Genomic DNA, 26178 nt, shown 5'->3' with positions numbered 1-26178 from the left:
CCTGTTTCCAGAATGCGTGGTGCCTGTTATCCAGAATGTGTGGGGCCTGGGATCTTTTCATAACTTTGATCTTCATACCTTCAGTCTACTAGAAAATCATTTAAACATCAAATATTCCCAATATCTTAGTAAGGTACGGTTTTATTATTACAGAGAAAAAGGAAAATTAATTATTTCATGATAATAGTGGCTATGGGAGATGGCCTTCCGGTAATTCAGAGCTTTCTGGATAATGGGGCTCCAGATAATGGATCCCATACCTGTATGATTATTTTGTAAATAAGAACAATTATTGTATTGTATAGGTCAGTGGTAGGGATTCCTAAATGAATCTTTGTGGAAATAAATCATAAAAAATTGCCAAAGGGATATGTTCTATAGCCACGATATGTATACACACGCATGCACATACATAATCATGCATCTTAAATGCAATAAATATAATATTCACAATACAAGATAGGCACAATGTTTGATATTGGAGTCTGTGCCAGTTTTTCTGTACTTAGTAATCCCATCCCGTCTGCCTATATGCCGTAATGGAAAGTGTCAGATTTCATTCTGTTCTCACAATAACTGTTTTTTGCCAGTTAAAATGAATGCTTGTATTCTGAAACATGTGTTGTTTATTTCTCAGAACAAGATAATTTGTGTAAAGGCCTACGCTTATGCATATACCATACACCACCGATCTCTGACCTTTGACGACAGGACGTGTGTTTACTTAAATATATATATATATCATTTATTCTTCTCTTTAATTAAAGGTGCAATTTCTTCCAGAAATTCTGTTTGCGGCTATACGTATATTTCACTCCACAGGCGTGTCCACTAAACCACAGTTAAGAGGACATAGAAATGTGCCCAAATGGCTGCAGAAAAAAGGATCAATGGCCATCTTTGAAGTGACCTGCAAGGAGAGCTTTTTTTTTTTTTTAACTTCATTTTCGTGAATCAGCCACCAAAGCTTCAGTCACTCCACTTCATGATGCAAGGCACCTCTTCACAGTCTGGAGGTGCAAAACACACCCTACAATGATACTGAATATGGCTTCAGCAGAGTCCATAGCTCCTGTTATTTTAGGCATAGATTCAGTTAAATAATATAGAGTCCGGATCTTGATTGGCCATCTGTGCTATATGCTTTAGGACATCTTTCTTTGTTATTATGCCAAGCAATCTCCTGTGGGGAAGAGAAGGGAAAACTTTTAGTGCCCAGAACAGAGGAGTAAAAAAACCCACTGTATTATACAGTCTTATTGAAAAAACACGGATATAATCATCATTAAATACAGGAAAACTTCTCTTTCCTCCTTGCGTTTTTTTTTGTCCCTCTGTGATTAAAAAATCCTCTTTAATCACAGAGGACAAACAATACTGAAGGTTCAATTCATACTGATTTTCTGTAGAGGTGCCAGCTGTTTAATTTTTTACTTGTCACCTAATTAAAATGTTCTTACAAGGCTCGATTCCTGCTCTGTGATCTGCATCAGAATCTTCGCTCCGGTCTAATGATCATGCAGCTCATACTATGTATACAGCTCCTATGATGCAGGCTTTTCACCTATAGCCAGGGCTTGGCCGAAGTATAAAATATAGCACAGGTATGGGATCTGTTATACAGAAACCCATTATTCAGGAAGCTCTGAATTTCAGAAATGCCATCTCCCATAGAAATGATTTCCTTTATCACTGTAGTAATAAAACAGTAGCTTGTACTTGAACCCAACTAAGATATAATTAATCCTTATTGGAAGCAAAACCATCCTATTGGGATTATTTAATGTTTACATGAATTTGTAGTAGACCTAAGGTATGATCCAAATGACGTAAAAATCTGTTATCCAGAAAACTCAAGGTCCTGGGCATTCTGGGTAACAGGTCTCATACCTGTATTTCGAAAGTATCTTTTAGCTTTCTCTTACCCATTGTGTGTCACAAGGCACTGGCGCAGACCAAGCTTACGGAAGATATCCACCACAATCTCCATAGGTGTCTGGTCTGTTATTGTGAAGGGGCTTAAGTCCATAATTGCACGAAGCTTTAGGCTGGGTGGAGCAGTCGTGGGTTGTGTTGGCGTGTGCTCTGTAAAGTAAATCCGCGATGTGCTCACTATCCCTTCTTGCTTTTTTCGGGCGCTTTCTGAATAGGAACAAAACAAAGATTTGACTGGCTGAAGAATGATGACAAGTGGCAGGTTCTTCCTCTCTAAACATCTCTTAATCCAATAATATGCGTATTAAGCTTTCCAACTGATATAATGAAATCTTTTAAATATTCTAGAACAAAAGAAAAACTAAATCTGGTTAAATTCTTCTAAATACTATTTGCACCTGTGAGAAGGTCAATATACAAATATTGGATTAATCTTAATCCAAGCTTAATCCATTAACATGCTTATTGAGCCTTCCAACTGATATCATGAAATCTTTTTAAATATTCTAGAACAAAAGAAAAACAGAATCCGGTTAAATTCCTCCAAATACTCTTTGCAGCTGTGAGAAGGTCAATATACAAATATTGGATTATTCCTCTTCCACCCAAGAAATCAGACATTCTTATGTACCTTTATGAACTCTGTTCTTTTGAGAGTATCAAATTTAGATTAAGTAAAAAATAAAGCGATTGTATGAGAAAGTGGTTACCATACTTTGATTTAGTGAACAAAAGCGAATATCTTTCATTTTGAGATTTAACTACTACTAGCGTTTAGATTTATTTTGGAAGTCTTGTGATTTCTTTGTTTGGTTTTATTTGTTTTCTTTTTGGTTTATATACTTTGAAAGTGTATTCATGTGACCTGATCAAAGCTTCATTGACTATTATTATATTCATAATGTTCTGCCATTGACTTATACTACATGAATTTAAGTTACACCCACTAACACGTGTGACATGTGTATTAAGATCGTGTTTGTTAACATAGTCTGATGTTCATCTGGTGGTTTAGTCTTATAAATACCAATACAAAACTATTGAAAAACTAAACAAATGGCAGGTGGAAGTACTTGTGATTTAGAGGATATGTTTAAAGTTGTATAGGCAATACGGGACCAGCACTGGGAAGAACATTCATATAGCAGGCCCTTCTAGTTCTGCAACTCTGTGGAGTTTTCTCTGTAGCTGCTGCAGAATAATAACAACACCTGAGTTCTCATCTGTGGCCCAGATGGTCAGATTAACAGCAAAGCCTCCCTGTGTATTTTTCTCAATCCAACCTGAGATTGCTGTGGGTGATGGTAATTGTCTGACAGAGAGAGTTGGACATTTCTGCCCTAAGGATTCTTCACTGTAACAATAAATGATTAGCCCTTGTTTGTGAAGATTCTCATCCATCCAGGTCATGCAATGTACATTATTTATTTTGTTTTTATTCCAAGATATTCAGAGAAACATGTTCTGTTAACATGAATACATTTCGATACAACTGCACCACCTGCTGGTCAGTTTCCGACGAGTCTGACCACTAAGTAGTCAAGGAAGATGTCAGGATAAAGAAAGAGGCTGTTCTGATGTTCTTCTGCTTAGGAAAGATGAGAGAAAGGTTTCTAACTACTCAGAAGAACTTCAGAGCAGCCTCTTTCTCTCTCCTGACAACTTCCTTGACTACTTGGTGGTCAGAAAATGACCAGCAGGTGGTGCTGTTGTAACAAAATTCTTTATGTATCTTGGACTTAATAGAAAATTAATAATGAATGTAAATTACTAAAGTACTTAGAATAGCACCCTCATAAATTTTACGTTCACTTATTTTAAAGGTTTACTTATCCTTTAAATGGCAGAACAAAGAAAACCAATCAAACAAACCCTTCTGTATTCAGGCTATTCCAACCATTTGGCCCTCAGGCCAATGACTGGATCATAATGCAGAACTATGTAGACTTGTGGGAAATGGTGGTGTCCATAGGCCAATACAGTCCTTGTCTGATGGGATTATCTACCTCCCATTTCTTAGAATAGCATCTAGACTGCTATAAGTACTGTTCAGCCTGTAAAAATTCATTTTCATTTCCACACACTGCAGCAAAGAACAGAAAGTTTATTTACAGTGCTGAAGCCATGACACTTACCGATAGAGATAATTAAGTCTCTTCTCAGTACAAAGCCCATTAGTCTTTGGGATTCTCTAGAAACTACAATTGGGAAGCCACTGTAGGTCGTTTCACTTATAATGGCCTCAATGTCCTCCACCGTCATGCTGTCTTGAGTAATGGCCGTTAATATAGGGTCGTTGCGCCGGGGACGCATGACATCCATAGCCAGTGTTTTATGGCTGAACTCTTCCTTCGCCTCCAGGAAGGGGTAACCATTTAAATGGATGTGGGCATCATAAATACTCCCCCGTCCCAAAGCGTCTGCCACCCACTTGCTGGTCATGGCGGCGGCCATCAGAGGAACAATGTATTCCAATCCACCAGTTAACTCAAACATAATAACCACAAGTGAGACAGTCATACGTGTGGCGCCACCTAGAGAAAGAAATGCCATCAATATGGATCCCCAGACTCTTACAGAAAGAAAAGAAAAATCACATGCCACATTTAGTACTATAAAAGAACACTACATTTTAATTATGCAGGTTTGCTAGCCTGATGCAACCAATCAGAATGTTGCTTTGATTAGACAAGTATCATTACAATATTGAAAGCAAATAACCGATTGGCTGTTGAATGTTACTTGACTGCTATCATTGTCCTCATTGAACAAGGGGCATTTAAAGCAAGGTTCTCCCATTAGTTCAGTTCAAAAGAGAAGGATTAAAGAAGGGAAGGCTAAAATTAAGTAAGCTTTATGAGAAAGGTCTATATAAACACAGCAGTAAACTCTCAAAATAATGTGAGTCCTCTGTCACAGCATTTCTTTCCTTCTATTGTGTATACATGGGCTTCTGTATCAGACTTCCTGTTTTCAGCATAAACCTCCAGGGCTAGGGCTTGAGCCTGCTCAGTTTGCTCCCCTCCCTCCTCCCCTCCCTGCTGCAATCTGAGCCCAGAGCTATGAGTGAGCAGTTGCTATTCTAAACAAACAGAAAGAGCTTCTAGAGCTGTTTACTCAGGTATGGTAAAGCATTCTGCAGACTAAATATAGTCTTATGGCTTGCACTATTGCTACTAATCTATTGGCAATAAACTGCTTTGGTAGCTTTCCTTCTCCTATAAGAACCAAATTATAAAGACAGACTGATAAAGCAAAGTCTTTGATCTGGCTACACAAGTGTGCAAGGAATAGGCATGACCAAAAGCTGTTACAGTAACCTGAGCCATTCCACTTTACCTAGGCAGGCCGCTGCTCCAACCATGGCATACAGACCAGGCGTGATACAGTCTGCTCCTTGGTTGCACCATCCTCTGAAGATCAGCCAGTCGTGATGGTAGAAGGAAAGCTGTTCCATGGCAACCCCCAAAAGCCTTCCCATTATAGCACCCACAGCCATGCTTGGGATGAAAAGGCCTGATGGCACCTATATTTAAATAATAAATATTAAATATACGCCACCCTTCTATATTTAACCCCATTTCACCCAGCCCAACCAATGATGTCAAAAACGCGGCGTGGCGAGTGCGAGAGTATAAGAAAGAATGTCAGAAATTGGAAGCCAGCAGTGTATTGTCACAACCTGCAAAGGGTGTGCTGAGGTCGGCCCGAATCGCACACCACTAGTAAGATCCCTATTATGCATGAACACACATACATGGGCTGATAAAATCTTCAACAGACAATGTTGGCAGCTTTTTGGCCCATGCATGGCTCCCTTGCCCTTTAAGTGTATGGCCAGCTTAAAGGAACAGTTCAATGCAAAAATAAAAACTGGATAGGCAGTGCAAAATGAAAAAAAAAAGTTTCTAATATAGTTAGTTAGGCAAAAATGTAATCTACAAAATGCTGGAGTGCGCAGATGTCTGACATAATAGTCAGAACACTACTTCCTGATTTGCAGCTCTCGAACTCTGAGTTAGTCAGTGACTTTAAGGGGGGCCACATGGGACATAACTGTTCAGTGAGTTTGCAATTGATCCATAGCATGCAGCTCAGATTAAAAAGCAAAAAGTTATGGCCCATGTGCCAATTTATGTCTCTGATTGGTTACTGCCTGGTAACCAATCAATGGAAACCAAGAGAGCTGCAAAACAGGAAGTAGTGTTCTGGCTATTATGTTAGACATCCAGTCACTCCAGCCTTTATATTTTAAATTTTTGACTAACTATATTAGAAATATTTTTCATTTTGCACAGCCTATTTACCTAGTTTTTATTTTTATACTGAACAATTCAGTATAAAACATCATCAGGAGCCAATTAACCTGCCTATCTCAGAATCAACTCATGGACCCTAGTACTAAAATTTGCTCTCTGTATGCATACACGGGGCAACAGCTTTATCTACCTACTGTGGTCTTTAATAAAAATAGGTCTATGGTTAAAATAACAACTACCACAAAGGGGAAATTGGTTAATATGATGCACTAATTAAAAAAAGTTATAATGAACGTAAAGTTTTATAAACGTATGAATAGGATTTATAATTAGCTCTTCGAATGAATACATAATGCAAACTTGAGTTCTGTTCTCTTTAACACCCTAAAGTGTAGTTCTAATAGATTAATTGTAATGTAGTGAAAACAGCATTGCAATCAGATGCCCTTACCTTTATGCCAAATGTGAATATGGTAATCACAGCTTTGAAGATCAACGCCAGGGACAGTTGCCACATGGCTGTGTAGACTCCATTTCCTGCTGCACGGTCAGGGAGGTTGCCCCCCTTTGTGTTGTTGTAATCATTAACATAATCACATAGCTTGGACGAGTCAAGAAGGCCGCAGTCATTGAAAAGCTCAGATATCATTTCACTAGAGCTCATTCTGGTGTAATCATTGGGAAATGCCAGTATGGCTGTAATAGCCGTCACCATTAGGACTTCCGCCACAGGATAGCGACCGAGTTTGGTGGTTTTCCGTCTGTGACACCAGGCAATGTTGGCACGGATAAAAAAGGCACCCCACAATCCCCCAAATATTCCTAATAAAATGAATGGAATGAGCTCCAATAAGTGCCATGGCGCGTGGAACTCAACGTAGAAGAGGACCAGGCGGCTGTTTCCAAAAGGGTTTATGGAACGAAGAGTAAAGGCTGCTACCAATGCAGCAAAGAATGACCTCCATAAAGTCTTTAATGGAAAATAATAGCTGACCTACAAGAGAATCAGAGATTTTGAAGGACATTCATTATTTTGTTTTCCTATACCTTTGCCCAGTGGTTTACTTAAATCAAATTGCACGAAGGTCAGAAGTGTGACCAGATCTGACTCCAAATTGATCATTCCTAACGAAACGCAAAAATAATCAACCAGCTCCTCTGGGTCTCTTGTATAAATGAAGCCTAAAACTTAAACCGCTTTCTGTTCCTTTCTTCAAATTTTAATTTGCGCAACAGAAACACACAGCTAAACTTATGAACATGTGATATTTTATAATCTGAATCTTTACCTTTATGAAGTTACAAAGTACACATTCAGTAAATTCTGACCGTAAATTCCAAAAAAAACATTTGATTTTCATTACACAAACAAGTAATTAGAAATTATTTAACTTTTTTTTACTCTCTTTACTCCTTGTTTCCCTGATTTACATATGCAAATTAGGGTTCGGATTTGGTTCTGTATTTGGTTGAATCTTAAAATAGTGGATTCGGTGCTTTCCTACTTAATGGTACAGTAACACCAAAACCTGAAAGGGTTTTAAAGTAATGAAAATATAATGTACTGTTGCCCTGCACTGGTGTGTTTGCTTCAGAAACTTTACTATAGTTTATAATACAGGCTGCTGTGTAGTCATGGGGGCTGCCAGTCAAAGCTGAAAAAGGAGTAAAGGCAAAGGACACACAGCAGATAACAGATTAAGTCTGCAGTATGCAATAGGATTCTTCAGAACTTATGTTATTTACAGAGTATCCTGTGCTAGAATGGCTGCCCCCATGGCTACACAGCAGCTTGTTTATATAAACTATAATAGTTTTTCTGAAGCAAACACATCAGTTTTACTGGCAGCAGTACATTATATTGTCATTCCTTTAAATTACTTTAATTTTTTGGTGTTACTGTTCCTTTAAAATGGAAACTATAGTGAAAGCTCAACCCTTTGGTAAACCCAACAAGAACAGAACTAGACAAAATTGGGTCTGATTGAGGTGATCATGCAAGAAGGAGCTGCCCATAAATGTGGTTGGAAAACTGTAGAGATGAAAGTCAAGCTTTTTCAAGAAAGAAGCCACTTTGTCAACAAAGACGCTTTGAAGCAATGATGTAAAATGTGTAAAGATGATATTACCTCTTCCAGACTGAAGAGAACTCCACCAATGGGAGCACCAAAGGCTACGGACACCCCGGCAGCGGCTGCAGCTGACAACACCTGGTTTGGAAGAGAACAGGGATTACCACCTTGTCTGAAGCACATGAGGTTCCCCAACAGAATACACAGTACATTTTTAATCTAATATGTTGACAAGAATGACATTTTATTGTTCTTGTGTATTTACTGTAACATTTTTTTCTACCAAAACATATCTTACATACAAGTTAGAATCCACATGATTTTGAGTTTACCACTTCAATAAAAAAATCTTTGGCAGATTGCCATCAGTTGTAATTGTGTATTAGGAATACTCAAGTTGCATACAATACAGTGTGGAAGTTGCAAGAGTACGACCTCACCTTTCTGAGCACAGATAATTCAGATGCTGTTAATAATAGGACAGTTTTTCAAGGCTGCTACTTGCAGCAGTAATCAATCTACCCCTACCCTCTCTTCCTATTTATGCCATAGGTAAGTGGGATGCACCACTGGTTGCCTAACGATGACGATTATTGCCCAGAAACAAGTGCGGATGCATTTTGTAGTGATAGTTAACCCCAGCCATCTGGAACCTGTACTTTGGCTGCTATTTAAAGTAACATGTGAAAACCACACCATGGATAAACAATAAGCTTTTTTCTTCAAAGCAAACATGTAATATGTAAAATGAATAATCAAGAAGCTAGGGCAGACTGCATTTGGTTAAAGTATGGTCAATGGCAACCATACAAACTATGGTATGATATCTTATACACCAATGATAGGCCCAAAAATGTCTCACCTCTCTCCTCTTGGCCTCATTCTTGCGGTACTTAGTGAAGAGATGGCACAAGATGTTACCACAACAACAGGCAACATGAATGAGGGGACCTTCCTTGCCCAAGCTGAGGCCAGAAGACACAGCCAGCACCAGTGTCATAGTCTTAATAATCAGCGTCCACTTGCCCAAATAGCCACGAATAATGAAACCACTCAATATGGTCTTTATCTGAAGAAAGAGATTCACAAAAACTGTAAGAATATGGAAACATTTGAAAGTTTTAAAAAAAGAAGAATAACGGGAAGATACTCATGGAAAAGGAATACTTTTCATTCCATGAACACACATGAACCTATGGAGACGGCACTATCCACTTGTTCAGATGCATTACAGGCTGGCAGAGATGGGAGATGTATTCAGAAAGAGAGGAAAGATTTGTCTCTGATTAGAGAGCAATGATTTTCTAGTTCTCCTTTTTGGAGCACAAAGCAAATAACCCCAAATCAGGACACAGTTGTACAAGCTAAAAGCCAACCGTTGGTACAGTTTATGCCATGATTGTGTTAATAAAACATAACATACTGATAAATTGTTACTCACCTCAGGAATCCCTGAACCACAGGCATATGGGGCAAAGTTACGGACCAGCAAAACAGCAAGCAGCGAGAAAAGGAGTGCCCACATCACATACATAAAGTAATTTAGAATGTATGGAAACGCTCCCTGTCAAAAAATAAAATAAAAAGGGATATGAAAACATGGCAGACTGAGAGCAAGGGCTATAGGGTTGTTTCACTCATAAGGTCAGGACTTAGGACTATACAAAGTATTTCAGATCAACACACTGTTCATATACAAAATCCATATACTTTATGAGTGAAGTTAAAAGGTAACTGATCTTGAGGCAAATTCAGTAAACATCCAGCTTTGCACTTAGAGATATATTCATTTCCAGATGCTGTTAATACAATACTGCGGTTAGTCTGCTCTGCAATAAAGGAAGCGTTCCAGAGAGATCCAGCATTAGCATGATTTGCCTTCAGTGCAATATGAATGTGGCAATGTACACAAAGTAGTGAGATGAACTTCCTCACAGGTTTCCATACTTATATGATTATATTTTTATGAAACGTTAGAGTCACCTTGTGCTGCCTTAAAGGGGTGGTTCGCCTTTAAGTTAACTTTTATTATGTTATAGAATGACCAATACTAAGCAACATTTCAACTGGTCTTCATTATTTATAGTTTTTGAATTATTTGCCTTTTTCTCCGGACTCTTTCCAGCTTTCAAATGAGGTCACTAACTACATTTAGAAAAAAAATGCTCTGTAAGGCTACAAATGTATTGATATTAGGGATGCACCGAATCCACTATTTTGGATTTCGGCCGAACCCCCGAATCCTTAGTGAAAGATTCAGCCGAATCCCGAACGGGAAATTTTTTTTACTTCCTTGTTTTGTGACAAAAATTCACATGATTTCCCTCCCCATCCCTAATTTGCATATGCAAATTAGGATTTGGATTCGGTTCGGCCAGGCAGAAGGATTCGGCTGAATCCGAATCCTGCTGAAAAAGGCCGAATCCTGGCCGAATCCCGAACCGAATCCTGGATTCGTGCATCCCTAATTGTTATTGCTACTTTTTATTACTTATCTTTCTACTCCGGTTATGTCCTATTTGTATTCCAGTCTCTTATTCAAATCAATGCATGGTTGCTTTAATATCTCTTTAATGTTCCAAATGGGGAGAGCCTCCTTCTCCAGACCAATAGTGTGGCTCACGGCACTGCAGTTTCCTAGGGTACAGACTCCTTGATGCTACAGGAGATCACACTAAAGTGGGGGACCCCAACCTTTTTTTTACTAATTTTTTAAACACATTCAAATGGAAAGAGATGGGGGGCAACAGAAACATGAAAAATGTTCCTGGGGGCTGCCAAATAAGGCCTCCGATTGGCTATTTGGTAGCCTCTATGTTGATTGGCAAACTACAGGAGGCTCTGTTTTGCAGAAAACCTGGTTTTATGCAACTAAAACTTGCCTTCAAGCCAGGAATTCAAAAATAAGCACCTGCTTTGAGGCCACTGGGAGCAACATTCAAAGGGCCACATTCAGACATTGGTTGGGGAATACTGCACTGGAGTAAGATGTTGACGGTGGTGGATGTGGTGTGTGTGTAGTAATATCCAATTATGCACATATAGCTTGTTACTTCCTCTGAAGCAATGGAACCACTTGTCTGAGCTTTTATTTCCTGCATGTTCCGGCATCCATTATAGTTACATAGTTACATAGTTAAATTGGGTTGAAAAAAGACAAAGTCCATATAGTTCAACCCCTCCAAATGAAAACCCAGCATCCATACACACACCCCTCCCTACTTTTAATTAAATTCTATATACCCATACCTATACTAACTATAGAGCTTAGTATCACAATAGCTTTTGATATTATGTCTGTCCAAAAAATCATCCAAGCCATTGTGTTATGTTATCCTTTAATATATTATAGGGGTTGCTTCTCCAGAATAGCCCAGACCCATGTGCCCACAGCATGGTGGAGGCAGTGAGACTCACCACACTCAGAAGTCTGCCTTCTGTTACCCCCTGGCTCAGACCAGAGCAGCACTTGCCTTCTACTTAAAAACAGCAGACTGATATAATGCAAAAAAAACATTCAAATATAAAATATATACACTTTTAGTATCAGTATGGGCCTTTAAGGTTCTAATGTGCCTTATTTCCAGAGGCAACCTTTCTGAGTGCTTATAGAAGGCTGGCTATGGGAAAAAAACATTTTACAATGTTTTTTTTAAGTCATGTATAATGATAATAGAAATAAAAGACTCAAAACCAAACTGATTGCTGGAACACCCGAGATATGTATTTTACAGTGTGTTATCCATATTAAAATCACAAAAAACAGCTATCTTTGCAATGTAAGATTTTCTGCAGAAAGACCAAACGGAAATGGAAGGCAGATTGCAGTATAATTTACTGGTAATGATGCAGCTTCCAGAGCAGCTTGTAAATGCCTGACAATATTACTCAGGTTTGGCTGCCAGATAAATAAGTCCTGCCATGAAACACAGAGTAAAAGGTTACTAAAAGCATTTTCCCTCACTCAACACGGAGCTACTCTGATTCAAATGTTTCAGCTACGACACTTCCACAGCTGGGAGGCAAAGCTCACAAGATAGAACTCGGCACTAGACTTACTGGAAGTTATAAGGACAGGTCTGAAAGGCTTAAAGAAGAACACTTAAAGGGGTTGTTCACCTTTGAGTTAACTTTTTAGTATAATGTAGAGAGTGATATTCTGAAACAATTTGCAATTGGTTTTCATGTTTCTATTATTTGCATTTTTGGGTTACTTAGCTTTTAATTCAGCAGCTCTTCAGTTTGGCATTTTAGCAATCTAATTGCTAGGGTTCAAATTAACCTAACAACCATGCATTCATTTAAATAAGAGACTGGAATATGAATAGGAGGGGCCTGAATAGAAAGATGAGTAATAAAAAGTAGACCTAAAAATAAATTTAGTAGTCTTACAGAGCATTTTTTTTAGATGGGGTCAGTGACCCCCATTTGAAAGCTGGAAAGAGTCAAAAGAAGAAGACAAATGAAAAAAAAGGAAAAAGGAAGGCCAATTGAAAAGTAAGAAATATTTTTTAATTTGCTGAGTACAGCTCTCATTCACTTTTACATCACCTAAGCAGCTTTTAGATTTTCGTTATAGTGATCATACCAATATCCATTAGCAAGCTGTTTGAGAAAGGGAACACTGTCAACAATGTTTGTCCATGTGGATATTTTACAGTATATCTTGTTGCAAAAGATTTATAGCACCTAGTTAAAAGCGGCTGCTTATAATGTGTGTCTGTGTGTAACTTCTGCACAGTGTTTCCTACACCTAAATAATGCCTTACTAGAGTCCATGAACAGATGGTTATGTTACAATGAAGCTTTTGTAGAAAGTCAAGAAAATAATATGGCAACTGACAGTCTCATGTATAAATGCACAAAAGGAATGTTCTCATATGTATGGTGTATTTAAAGGAGAGAAAAAAAGACTCGGTAAGTTCGGCTGAAAAAAGACTCACATTCATCAAGTCCATATATATATATATATATATATATATATATATATATATATATATATATATATATATATATATATATATATATATATATATATATATATATATATATATATATATATATATACATACACACATACACACACACATATATATATACACACAGAAGATCAGCACTCTCTGTAGTTTAGTGAAACTGTGTTGATTTATTAATCAAAAATCAAATCTTATGCGACGTTTCGGTCCCACATGGGGACATCCTTGAGAAAGGTCCCCATGTGGGACCGAAACGTCGGATAAGATGTGATTTTTGATTAATAAATCAACACAGTTTCACTAAATTACAGAGAGTGCTGATCTTCTGTTCATATATTATTCCTATTTGGATCGTGCACCTCTGCCTTCATCCTTTGGATTGAGTGCAGGCAATATATATATATATATATACATACATACATACATACATATACATACATACATATAACCTGCCTAACTGCTAGTTGATCCAAAGGAAGGCAAAAAAAACCCTCCTGAAGCCTCTCCCATTTGCCTCAAAGGGGGTCAAAAATAATTTTTCAGATAAGATTCCATTTCCCACAATGCCTTGCTTGCTTATCCAGTCTTTTAAACATGGGACATTCAAGGAATTGTATTATTGTATTATGCACTGTTCATCAATCGTTCCCCTAATGTCCTACATGAAGGCTATGATGATTTCCTTCTAAAACTATACCCACAACACAAGTTCCATCTTGGATCATTTCCCTCAACAAAAGAGTAAAACCAATATTCTATACTTTGGAAACATTCTGACTCCTAGGATGAGGTAAACTGAGCAGGCTCACAACCCTGGGGCCAGCAAAAACAAATACAGAAAAAGTTGTTAATGTCAACCATGTGTTTAAATATTGGAGTGTATATTTTGTAGATAAGGTATGTTCAATCTGCATTACTTATATTGGCATTTCACTAAAGAATTAGTTTTATGTTGTCTTGTCCTTTAAGGGATGTAAGGGAGCTGAGTCTCTCTAGATGTATAGTCTCTCTACTGTAATACAACTTCAACACACATGAGAGCAAAAGAAATTTTGTGAGTTGTAGTTGAGCAACAATCTGTAGGTGCAACAAATACTAACCCTTGGTCCATTTAGAAGTAAAAAAAATAAAATAAAAGAGCAGTAACATACATTAATTTTGAATGTAGCAGAAGGTATACTAGAGTAGGGGATTTAAAAAAATGATTTGTGTTCATAACAGTGCAATGCCTGCTTCTGTTTAGAGGGTCACAGAATCTTGACATTCATATAAAATACCTGTAGGTAATAAAAATCTACCTTTAGCACTTTATTGATCTTACCTCGGACCTGCCGAGAACAAGCTGGGACCAGCTTCGCCATTCTGGACAGTTATTTCGATCTTCAAAAGTCACATTATTAGACTGCCAACAGCACTGTTCATGGTTAAACCAGAACCAAGGCAGACAGATGCCCTCCTTTAGATCTGTCATCCAGTGTGATGAGATGTCAATCAAACCAGCTAATGAACCTACAGCAGAAGGAAGATTTCCAGTGATTAACAGGAATCAAAAAAGAGTTCAGATTTGTACAAATTTCTGGGTAGAGGAATTATGTCCACTAGATAAAATATGAGGTAATATGATAATCAACAGTCACTTCTGTGGTCTCTAAGGCTATGATGTCACATTTACAGTAGATGAGCAGTGTTTGGAGGGCATGCTCCTTCCCAGGGTCATAACTACAAAGGAAGCAGACCCTGCAGCTGCAGGGGGGCCCAGGAGGTATAGGGGCCCCATGAGGCCCTAATTTGTATAAAATTTCAATAATTATTGGTAAAACGGGTCAACTTCTAGACATTTTGAAAAATTATTTGTGGTGAGGCCCAGTAATATGTAGTTATGCCACTACTCCTTCCTCCTGTGCATCACTTTATTTGCTAAAGAGGCTGATATCATCAGAAATCCTTTACCTGCTGTTAGGCCGATGAGCAGCATAAGCATCCATCCAGAAAAGGCATCACTTACACTGTGCAGAAGGGCCCACGTGGACTCTTTACTCCTGCTGAGAATCTTACAAAGAAATGATTAGTCAGTAGGAGTCACAGTTTTAGGAAATATGTAAATAACAGTAGGGATCTATAACTTATCTATGACCCTTTTAGCTGTTGCTGTACTACAACTTTTTTACAGTCAGTCAGCATCAACTGGAACACTTCTAGGCAGCATGCCGGTCAATTTTAATCATGTGCCATTAAGGTGGTGGTTATATGTGCAAGTGCCTTTGCAAGGGTGCATGCTCTATGCCGAATGCATAGGGGGTAAAGGCAAGGCCAGATGGATTTTTTCCATTTTAATAATGTAAAATGGATTGCTGTATGGGGTTGCCAAAAAGAAAGGACAGTCTTGAATCTATGTGTGGTGTCATTTTCTACTACTGATAATCAGAATATTTATATGTGGATGCACAAAACTCCTGGGTTTGACAGTAAGCTTCAATTGTAATCTGTAATGCATAGGGCCCTGATTTTAAGTTGAAGAATCCTCTCCATAACAGGCAGATGGGCTCAGTAACCTAACTTCAAAGAACAGTATCATCAAAAAATGAAAGTGTTTTAAAGTAATAGAAATATAATGCAGTGTTGCCCTGCACTGGTAAAACTGCTGTGTTTGCTTCAGAAACTCTACTATTGTTTATATAAATAAGCTGCTGTGTAGCAATGGGGGCAGTTATTCAAATGATAAAAGGCTCAAGTTACACAGCAGATAGCAGTTAAGTTCTGTTATCCACTATTTAACCTGTGCCATGTAGCCTTTTTTCAATTTCCCCCATTGCTACACAACAGCTTGTTTATATGAACTATAGTAGTGTTTCTGAAGCAAACCGATCCGTTTTAGCAGTGCAGGGCAACACTACATGATGTTTTCATTTTTTGGTGTAAGTGTTCTTTTAAGAGAACAAACCCCTATATGCATAAAATCTTTGGGGCAGGGCAAACTAAACGTGGCCATACACATAACAATTATGATCTTTCCTGCAACCATTGGTCACAGGAAAGATGATTCATTTTCACTACCTGCAACCAAAGTTGATTAATTTTCACTACAAGTGTAAAGAGCTGAATCATCAGATATCTTAGCAAGCCAGTAACCCTGGCTGATGTTCGGGTTCTATCAAAGGCGACCAATAAAACTTTTCTACCTCGAACAACCGACTAGACAACTGATATCCAAGTCTTTTGCCGATATTGGTTGCCTCGTCTCCTACCATACGTGCGTCAAATATTATTTTGTACAATTGTGTTTATGGTAGTTAAGTCACAGGGAAGGCTCATTTCTCCTTAGCAAAATGGTCAGCAGGCAGAGCTCTACTGTCAGGCAAGAGGCACACTTTAGCTGCGCAGAATGGCTGTCCCTAAGTTTTTGTGGGTATCCTGAGACTACTCCTTCCACACTCCAAAAGCATAAGCTCCTGACAAATCTGACCATAATGTATTTATGATATGGACCTTAGACAGTAAGCTCCACTGAGCCAGTGACTAATGTGATATATAATTTTTGTAAAGGGCAGCAAAATATGCCAGTCCTGTATGAATAATGGGTATTCATAATAATGAACTAAAGAACACTGCAGTCTGACAATACACTTCCGTGTCCCATAGGGTAATGCAGAAAGAGGTGGTCTGGTCCCTTCTACTGAACAGCAGCAATCAGAACACAAGTGACTGCTTCTCATTAATAGTAATGGGAAGTGCCTGTAAATCTGCTAGAAAAAAGGAACTGAAACCTCACAGGGTTTGCTGTATTGGATAAAATGATATCGACTTTACTTCACCTTTATTTTGTCATTTTACGAGCATTACTACTTAATATTGTGACATAGAAAGTTAGGTTGAAAAAAGACACACATCCATCAAGTTCAGCCTTTTAACTGTCACTGCTCTTTCACTTGGATTACAATGTTAAAGATACAGTTGATGTGAACATCTATTTGCTGCCCTGACCCATCGGAGTGGGGGCTGTAATCATCTCATTTTATTGTAGGAACATTACTGGGTACAACAAATCTGAACATTTCATATACTAATTACACTAATATCAATTTCAGTGAAATTTATATTAGTGTCCCTGCAACAAACTCTCCTGTTCCTCTCTGCTAAGCCATAAGTGCTCAACATTCAACAGCAGAGAACCAGGAACATTATTATTTGCTCTCTGCTATATAAACACCATGATTTTAATGCGTAACGCAAAGGAATGCATGACTGATTGAGATTTTCAAATATACAGAGAAATACACTGTTTGCCACTGTTTGTTCTGGAACCCAACACCACCAGGATTTCAGTTAACAATGCACTTTGCAGCTGAATAACCAATTGTCCAAAACTGTACACAATTCAAATGGGAAATTGAAGTATTAGAATGTAACCTGCATGCACAGAGCAAGCCTTCTGGGTGTAATTGTATTAAAAGGTACATATGAACGGGGGCTGCCACACTGCACTCCTTGGCAAAGGCCCCCCATGTATTGGCAATTGCAAGCGGCAGGACATGTATAAATTTATGTGAGGTAAGAGATTTTTCTTTGTACACTTTATGTTATTATCTGTTATGAGTAAAAGGAATATAGGAGCGTATTATAAAACTTAAAGAACCGTAACACCAAAAAATGAAAGTGTTTCAAAGTAATTAAAATACTGTACTGTTCCCTGCATTGGTAAAACTGGTTAGTTTGCTTCAGAAAGACGGCTATAGTTTATATAAACAAGGTGCTGTGTAGCCATGGGGGCGGCCATTCAAGACTCAGGTTGCATAGCAGATAACAGATGCACACTGCAGAATACCTTGTATTCCATTACAGAATTTATCGGTTATCTGTAAAGTATCCTGTGCCTTTTCTCCTTTTTCAGCTTAAATGGCTGCCCCCATGGCTACACGTCAGCTTGTTATTATATAAATTATATTATATTATAAAACTATAGTAGTCTTTCTGAAACAAACACAGAACTTTTAGCAATGCAAGAGAACTGTACATTATATTCTATATATATTAAAATGCTTTAATTTTTTGGTGTTACTGTTCCTTTAAAGCAGCAAGCATGGACATAATAGGTATTTGTGTCTCGAGGAGTTTTAGTAACTTGCTCAGAGAGAAAGAGTTGCCACTGGGTATTGAAATCCAGTGTCACTTAATGTCTAGGCCAGTGATCCCCAAATAGTAGCTCATGAGCAACATGTTGCTCCCCAACCCCTTGGATGTTGCTCTCAGTGGCCTCAAAGCAGGTGCTTATTTTTCAATTCCTGGCTTGGAAGCAAGATTTGGTTGCATAAAAACAGATGTACTGCCAAACAGAGCCTCCTGTAGGCTGCCAGTCCACATAGGGGCTTCCAATAGCCAATCACATCCCTTATTTGGCACCACCCAGGAACATTTTTCATGCTTCTGTTGCTCCCCAACTCTTTTTACATCTGAATGTTGCTCACAGGTGAAAAAGGTTTGGGACCCCTGGTCCAACTCCCCCTTCACTAAACAATATCTCAATAAAAATTCATCAGCACAGACCAGAATGCTTAAACCAGTCTGTCAAAATGTGACTCTCGAGATTTGGACAAATCCTTGAACTGAATCCTGGATTTGGGGAGTCATGAACTTCCGTCTTTACAGCACATGGTCGATACACTGTATACAAAGAATGGGAAAAGATAATTTGATACCTCTCTGTGCCTGTCTCGATCTCTCGACTTCTCCCTCACCCAGTCGATGGTATTAAAGTCTTCATACGTCCCCACTCCCGGCACATCGAGGAAATCCATCACCTTAGCGCCGCCGTTCAAACCATTGCCGTTGTATGAAACGAAGCCTGCAAACAAGGTAGAGAAAGGAGTCAGCTATTTATCTGACAAGACAGTTTAGCAGGGTGAGTCTTACAATCAGATTTTACAGCTTCAGCACATCTTTCACACATCATTGAATGCATTCAGTTTACATTGTTTGCTCCAGCAGGGAAAAGTTGTTGGCTTTGAATACTGTTTACATTGCTTCCTATTAGCAGGCTGGTAATACTACATTCGGCTCTAGCTGCCTCCCCCCTTTCAGTAATGACCACAAATGTCTTTTACATCCCACCAGCATCAACACATAAGCAGAGTAAGCCAATAAACATCTAGTATTATGCCCACAGTGCAACACCAAAGCAATATGGACATGACTTTACTATATTATCAAATGATTTGCAGATCATCAAGCTAGAACTTCTTCAAAATGTCAAAAATCTCCACCCCATCCCCTTAGAAATTAAAAATATAACTGGTACCAAAAAAAATGAAACCCATCCTATAATGCATTTCACTTTGGTTTTAATATGTACCTTCTATTTTTCTAAAAGAAGTAATGTTAGTGTAGTATGTAGCCGCAGATATAGTATGTATTCAGTATTTGTTTGAGGGTGGGGAGGGCCTTATGCTCCAGTAAAACTTTAGCTTGTCAGCTCTTGTGCATAACTCCAGTAACAGCAAATAAACTTTACATACTCTGTCCATGTAACCACCAAAACATCTCATCTTTCCCTGGGCTGCATATTCATTACCTGCTTCTACACCCACCTTTACTTCCCGCAGTCATTTTCTTATCTCCAGATTACGTACTTCATTGTCTACTTTCTGTCTCGGAATGGAAGTCAGCTGATTCCTTTCATGACCAAAGGTCTCCTTCAGTCTCTCCTCCTCCTCCTCCTTTCTCACCTTACACAATCATTCCATTTAACCCACTCGCATAACAAGGACACTATCTTACTCCACTTACATCAACTCCTTCATGATGTAAGGCAGTGATCCCCAACCAGTAGCTCGTGAGCAACATGTTGCTCTCCAACCCCTTGGATGTTGCTCTCAGGGTCTTCAAAGCAGGTGCTTATTTTCGGATTCCAGGCTTGAAAGCAAGTTTTATTTGCATAAAAACTAAGTATAGTGCCAGGTAGAGCCTCTTCTAGGCTGTCAGTCCACATCAGGGCTACCAAATGGCCAATCACAGCCCTTATTTGGCACGCCAAGGGACTTTTTCATGCTTGTGTTGCTCCCCAACTGTTTTTACATTTGAATGTGGCTCACGGGTAAAAAAGGTTGGGGACCCCTGATGTAAGGCATCAGTTTACTAAAGCACATGGAATTGTCTATAAACTGTCTATACATTAAAACAGTCTGTTGTGGGATCTACTACTAAAGACTTATGGAACACTAAATAAATATCAAGCATAAATCATTGATTTTACACTGATTGTATTATTCTCACTTCATTAGAATCACCCACTGTTCCCGGCAATGTCATGACAATATGATATTGCATCCCATCCATTTTTTTTTTCTCTTTTTTTTTACAACTTAGCTCTACAGGTTGACATAAAATGTGGCAACTGTAAGTAGCATGGAGAGATGATCATTTTGGTGTTTCAGACTTTCATAATAATATACAGGTATGGGTGCAGTTATCCAGAATTCTCTGGACCTGGCTTTCCGGATATATTTTCCCATGCCTGTATATGAATTTATTGATTATTAATAATTTGCCTTGTTGCCCCAAAGCAGTGCACATTTTCAGACAAGAATCACCTAACAAACACTGGTGATACTGCTTTTCAGGTGATAACCTTAGGGGCCAATGGAGAGCAGTATTAGTTAATAAGGGGCCTGTTTGTTGGCTATAGGGTTGGAATGGGCCGGTGGGACACCAGGAAAAAAAACAGTGGCTACCTGAGACGCCGCTCACTTTCTGAACACCCCCCCCCCCGCATACATCCCAATCACAGCTGCATGACAAGAAAGTACCTCTGGTTGGGGGGGGGGATGTGGCTGGGGAATTATGGGGTAGTGGAGGGGTGTATACCCCCAGTCTGACACTGGCTGGCTAATAAAGGGCATGGCATACAAAATGCCCCAATGCTTTTTATCACTTTCCTACTGAGTTTATAATATAATGCCATAAGCCAGGGGGCATGGTACCACAAGATTGAGATGGGATCAGGTGAGCACTACAATTTTTTGGGGAATTTGGGGGTTATAGTGGTCCTTCAATAAATGAACAGCTTGTTCCTAAAATCCTGTATTTTTTCCCCATATAACTACTACTGTATGTTAACCTACTTGCTCCTCTCCTAATCCAGGCGCACATTAAAAGAATAAAGTTTATGAAAGCTAAAAGCAATATAATTAATGTTACGGCTGATAATTACTAGTCTTTTCCATAACTCTTATAGCTTGGTACAGTAGGACGTTGAAGACTTTTATATAATAATTGAGGTTGAAAAAAATGACATTCATCCATCAACCTTCAACCTCAAAGACTGCAACAGGACCAGTTCCTATATCATCTTTGCACCAAGAATTGTTACCCTGTATTTTCAAAGGTTGATAAGTTATTTACAGTGAAACCTCAATTTTACATCCCCTGATTTTAAGTTGTCCCTCCTTTTACATTTTGTATCCCACCTACATATTGTGCATAATACAGTTCCCTGATTTTAAATTTTCCTGGATTTTACAACATTTTTTTTCTGGTCCCTTGAAAATGTAAAATGGGGGTTCTATTGTATTTAAATTCCCATTGCACAGCAGCAGAGAAACTAGTGCATTCTGAGTGAAAATTGCTTAATAATCCATCAGCTCAGAAGTCCTTGCTTTGCTCTTACACATACTGAATCACCATCTGAATCACCATCTGAAATGGACAAAGTCCACACAAGTAACGAATAAGTAATAGATAATAATTTAATAGAGAATAAAGCTGGCCATAGATGCAAAGATCCGATCATTCGAATCCTCGAACAATCAGACTTCCCCATCTCCCGACCTGCCACTAACAATTCAGATCAAATAAAGTAGTTAAAGAACAGATCAGCCGATGTTCTGCCCCTGACACCAATCGTATGAAAGTTATGTTTGACAAAGCTAGTGACAGTCTCCCACTGAAAACCGTACGATTGGCAATACACGCAGAGTTATTATCGGCAGCCAACAGAAATCTTTTAACCTGTCCGATCCACCAAACGACCGATCTCCGCGGGATGAAAAATGTCAGGTCTCTCCACACACGGTCCGAAAATCGTACGAATCCCAGTGTTTTCCAGATAATGGATCTTTCTGTAATTTGGATAGTCATACCAAAAGTCTACTAGAAAATCATGTAAACATTAAGGGGCACATTTACTTAGCTCGAGTGAAGGAATAGAATAAAAAATACTAGTTGACCATCGACTACGACTTCGAATCGAACGATTCGAAGTAAAAATCGTTCGACTATTCGACCATTCGATAGTCGAAGTACTGTCTCTTTAAAAAAAACTTTGACGACCTACTTCGCCACCTAAAACCTACTGAGCACCAATGTTAGCCTATGGGGAAGGTCCCCATAGGCTTTCCTAGCTTTTTTCGAAAGATTTTTCCTTCGATCGTACAAACGAAGGAAATGTGGTAAATCCTTCAACTTCGATATTCGAAGTCGAAGGATTTTACTTCGACGGTCGAATATCGAGGGTTAATTAACCCTCGATATTCGACCCTAAGCACATGTGCCCCTAAATAAACCCAATAGGCTGGTTTTGCCTCCAATAAGCATTAATTATATATTTTTTGGGACATGGTTTTATTATTACAGAGAAAAAGGAAATCATTTTTAAAAGTGTGGATAAAATGGGGTCAATGGGAGACAGCCTTTCCATAATTCAGAGCTTTCTGGATAATGGTTAAGGATAGCGGATCCCATATCTGTATTCTTATTTTTCAACGTTACCCTTTTTTTCACATATGCATTTTCATGATCTTTACTAACTTTACATATAACCATATTTCCCATACTGGTACTTATATATTTGTCTCTAGGAAGACAAATGGTCTGGAAGTGAGAACTGGAGGTAATATTTTATTTGTACTCCACCCACATAAAGACCTATTTTTTTTAATAAAGATACAGTGTGTGTGTGTGTGTGTGTGTGTGTGTGTGTGTGTGTTACCCTCTCTCTGATCTATAAAATCTATCCTCCAGTATGTCTGCCTTTATACACATACATACAGGGTAAGCACAGCATATATTTTGTATATAGACTGGCCCTTTACTATGTTCCTGCTAAGGCACACAGTGTTCTGGGCACCTGGCTGACATATTATTAATTAACAAGTGATTGCTACCAGCAGATAGACAGAACAAAGAACAAGAATAGAGGAGATTGGGATTCTAGATTAATAATTTACTTACATGACTAATGGAAAATGACAGGGAAAATACCAACTGATTCTGAATGGGTGAAATACAGTATTTTTTAACAACTAGATATATTAGGGAGGGAGCATGTTTTTGACTCAGGACCTGAGGTTTTCCGTAATTTGGATCTTCATACTTTAAGTCTACTAAAGATTTAAACCTCCAATTTTGCTTCCTATAAAGATGAATTAGATCTTAGTTTGGATCAAGTACAAGGTGCCGTTTTATTATTACAGAGAAAAAGGAAATCATTTTTTAAAACTTGGATTATATGGATAAAATTCTATGGGAAACGACCTTTTTGTAATTTGGATAACGGGATTCCGGATAATAGATCCTATACCTGTCTTACCACAGACCATTTAGTAAACCTTTTTAATCATATAGATTCCCTTCTAGTTTTCCTGTACTCCTCATGGGTGGATCTCGGCGGGGGGGGTATACATCAGCCTTAAAGGAGAAGTCAACCCCTCGTGCAAAAATCCCTCCCCTGTGTAGGCTCCCCTGCCTCCAGCCCCTCGGCCTACCTGCCCCCCCCCCGGGCAAATACCCCTCCGAGTTCACAGCAGCCATCTTCTCCCGAGCGCTCTTCCTGGATACAGCAGCGTTTTCTGGCGCCTGCCCAGTAGAAGGCATTTGCCGGTGCGGATCTACTGTGCATGCATCGAAAATCATGAAGTTTCCGAAAAAAGAAATCAGAAACTTTGTGACTTTCGGGCACATGCGCAGTGCTGGCAAATGCCTCCTACTGCGCATGCGAAAATGCCGAAAATGCCGCTGAATCCAGGAAGAAGAGCTGCTGTGGCTGCTGTGAACTCAGCAGGAGAGGACCTGCACGGAGGGGTAAATAACAAGTTAGGGGCATTTGCCTGGGAGGGGGGCAGGTAGGCCAGGGGGAGGAGGGGGGGATTTTTGCACATAGGGGTTGACTTCTCCTTTAAGATGGTCACTGATATAAATGATGCTTCTTTCTGAGGGCACACGTGTGGCTGTGTTCAGGGGCGTAACTATAGAGGAAGCAGAGCCTGCAGTTGTTGGGGGGGGAACAGTAGGGCCCTAATTAATGAGCAATTTCAATTCATTTCGGTAGACTAGTTTAACATACAAAGGTTTTAGGTCCCTGGATTGAAGTTATGCCACTGGGTGTGTTACACATTATGGGGCCTGCACATCTGGATTCACATACTGAACTCTCTGCTGGGTGCATTTAACTTGACCGTATGTGGCTCCATTACATTTGTAGCATATACTAAAGTGCACCATTCTCGCAGCTTCAATCTTCCTTTCCTATGTAACACATCAGTAAACTCAATGCACCTTCCCCAGACAACAGAACTGTAGACTAAGTTACTTTGTATACCCTCTCACTGCAAGAGATTTCCCGTAAGGTATTGCCCTCTAGTGCCCACACCATTCCTACAAAGCCAAAGATTACTGCAGGCAAGTACTAAGGGGGTTATTTATCAAAGGTCTAATTTTAGAGTTATGTGAGCTTTTTAAAACCTCAAATTAACTCACAAATCCAATGGTTTCTTATTTAAGAAAAAACTCGAATGGAAAAAAACTCTATTCAGTAAGTTCGGGGTTAACAAGCCAGAAACTCAAATTTTTCAGCAGGAAAAAACTTGAATTGCTTTAATTAATAGATTTTTCAAATGAAACCCATCGAAAACAACTTGAACATCATGGAGGCGATTAACATCTTCAGATAGTTTGAAGGAGAACTAAACCCTAAAAATGAATATGGCTAAAAATGCCACATTTTATATTCTGAACTCATTGCACCAGCCTAAAGTTTCAGCTTGTCAATAGCAGCAATGATCCAGGACTTCAAACTTGTCACAGGAGGTCACCATCTTGGAAAGGGTCTGCGACACTCATGTGCTCAGTGGGCTCTGAGCAGCTGTTGAGAAGCTAAGCTTAGGGTTCGTCACTAATTATTCAGCAGAAAATGAGGTTTTTCTGTAATATAAGCTGATGCTACAGGGCTGATTATTAAATTCTGAAGCTAATTGCACTGGTTTCTGTACTACCATGTAGTAATTATCTGTATGAATTACTAATCAGCCTTATATTGTGACATTTCTATTCTAAGTGTACTGTATATTGTGAGTGGGTCCCTAAGCTCAGCAAGTGACAGCAGCACAGAGCATGTGCAGTGAATCAGCAGAAAGAAGATGGGGAGCTACTGGGGCATCTTTGGAGACACAGATCTTTACTGTTAAAGGGCTGAGGTTGTCTTGGGCTGGTACAGATCACAAAACAATGTACAACATCTGTACCTACTTCTTTCGCTAATCTTAAGTTCTCCTTTAAGGGACCTCTGCAGTTGACTCGACCTCGACAGGTTTTACATATGTGTGTATTTTCAGATTCAAGCTATTTCCAGAGTTGGGGTATAATAAATCTTAAAAAAAAATTCCTGAAACTTAAATTTTTGACCTTGAAAACTCAAATTTTTGTGGAAAACCAACTCGATCTTTAATAAATCTGCCCATAAGTGATAACAATGTTGCAGAAGAAATCTATCCTCCCTTATGGAAGACACAAGACTAATTGACGTCAGATTTTCACTCTCCCAAAATGTGCTGTCAGTGTATATTGTGCAAAAATGTTTTAAAAAAATTGTTGGTGAGGCTTGGTTCCCCATTAATTATCATTATCGCCATCTCTCAGTTTTGAAAGCCTCTGACCCAGCCCCTTGTGCAC

At 38.9% G+C, this 26178-nt stretch overlaps 1 protein-coding gene across 8 annotated transcripts in view; it reads right to left on the bottom strand.

Moving 5' to 3' along the window:
* Positions 1 to 608: 608 nt before the first annotated feature.
* clcn5.L (chloride channel, voltage-sensitive 5 L homeolog) overlaps positions 609 to 26178 on the bottom strand; it is a 43486-nt gene continuing 17916 nt past the window's right edge. For 6 of the 8 annotated variants that reach the window (XM_041571927.1, XM_018228682.2, XM_018228684.2 and 3 more), the window contains 11 exons: positions 18936 to 19081; positions 15193 to 15292; positions 14564 to 14751; positions 9708 to 9830; positions 9129 to 9335; positions 8324 to 8404; positions 6646 to 7188; positions 5275 to 5461; positions 4071 to 4469; positions 1926 to 2142; positions 609 to 1183 (listed from right to left, as the gene is read on the bottom strand). In XM_041571927.1, the coding sequence (XP_041427861.1) occupies positions 1093 to 1183; positions 1926 to 2142; positions 4071 to 4469; positions 5275 to 5461; positions 6646 to 7188; positions 8324 to 8404; positions 9129 to 9335; positions 9708 to 9830; positions 14564 to 14751; positions 15193 to 15292; positions 18936 to 19081 (2282 nt within the window). In that variant the 3' untranslated portion in view covers positions 609 to 1092. 8 annotated transcript variants of the gene reach the window in all.

This window comes from Xenopus laevis, chromosome 8L (genome assembly GCF_017654675.1).
Source record: "Xenopus laevis strain J_2021 chromosome 8L, Xenopus_laevis_v10.1, whole genome shotgun sequence".
NCBI classification, from domain to species: Eukaryota; Metazoa; Chordata; class Amphibia; order Anura; family Pipidae; genus Xenopus; species Xenopus laevis.
Note: the sequence above shows the minus strand (reverse complement) of the source record. Positions and strands in the feature narration are given on the sequence as shown.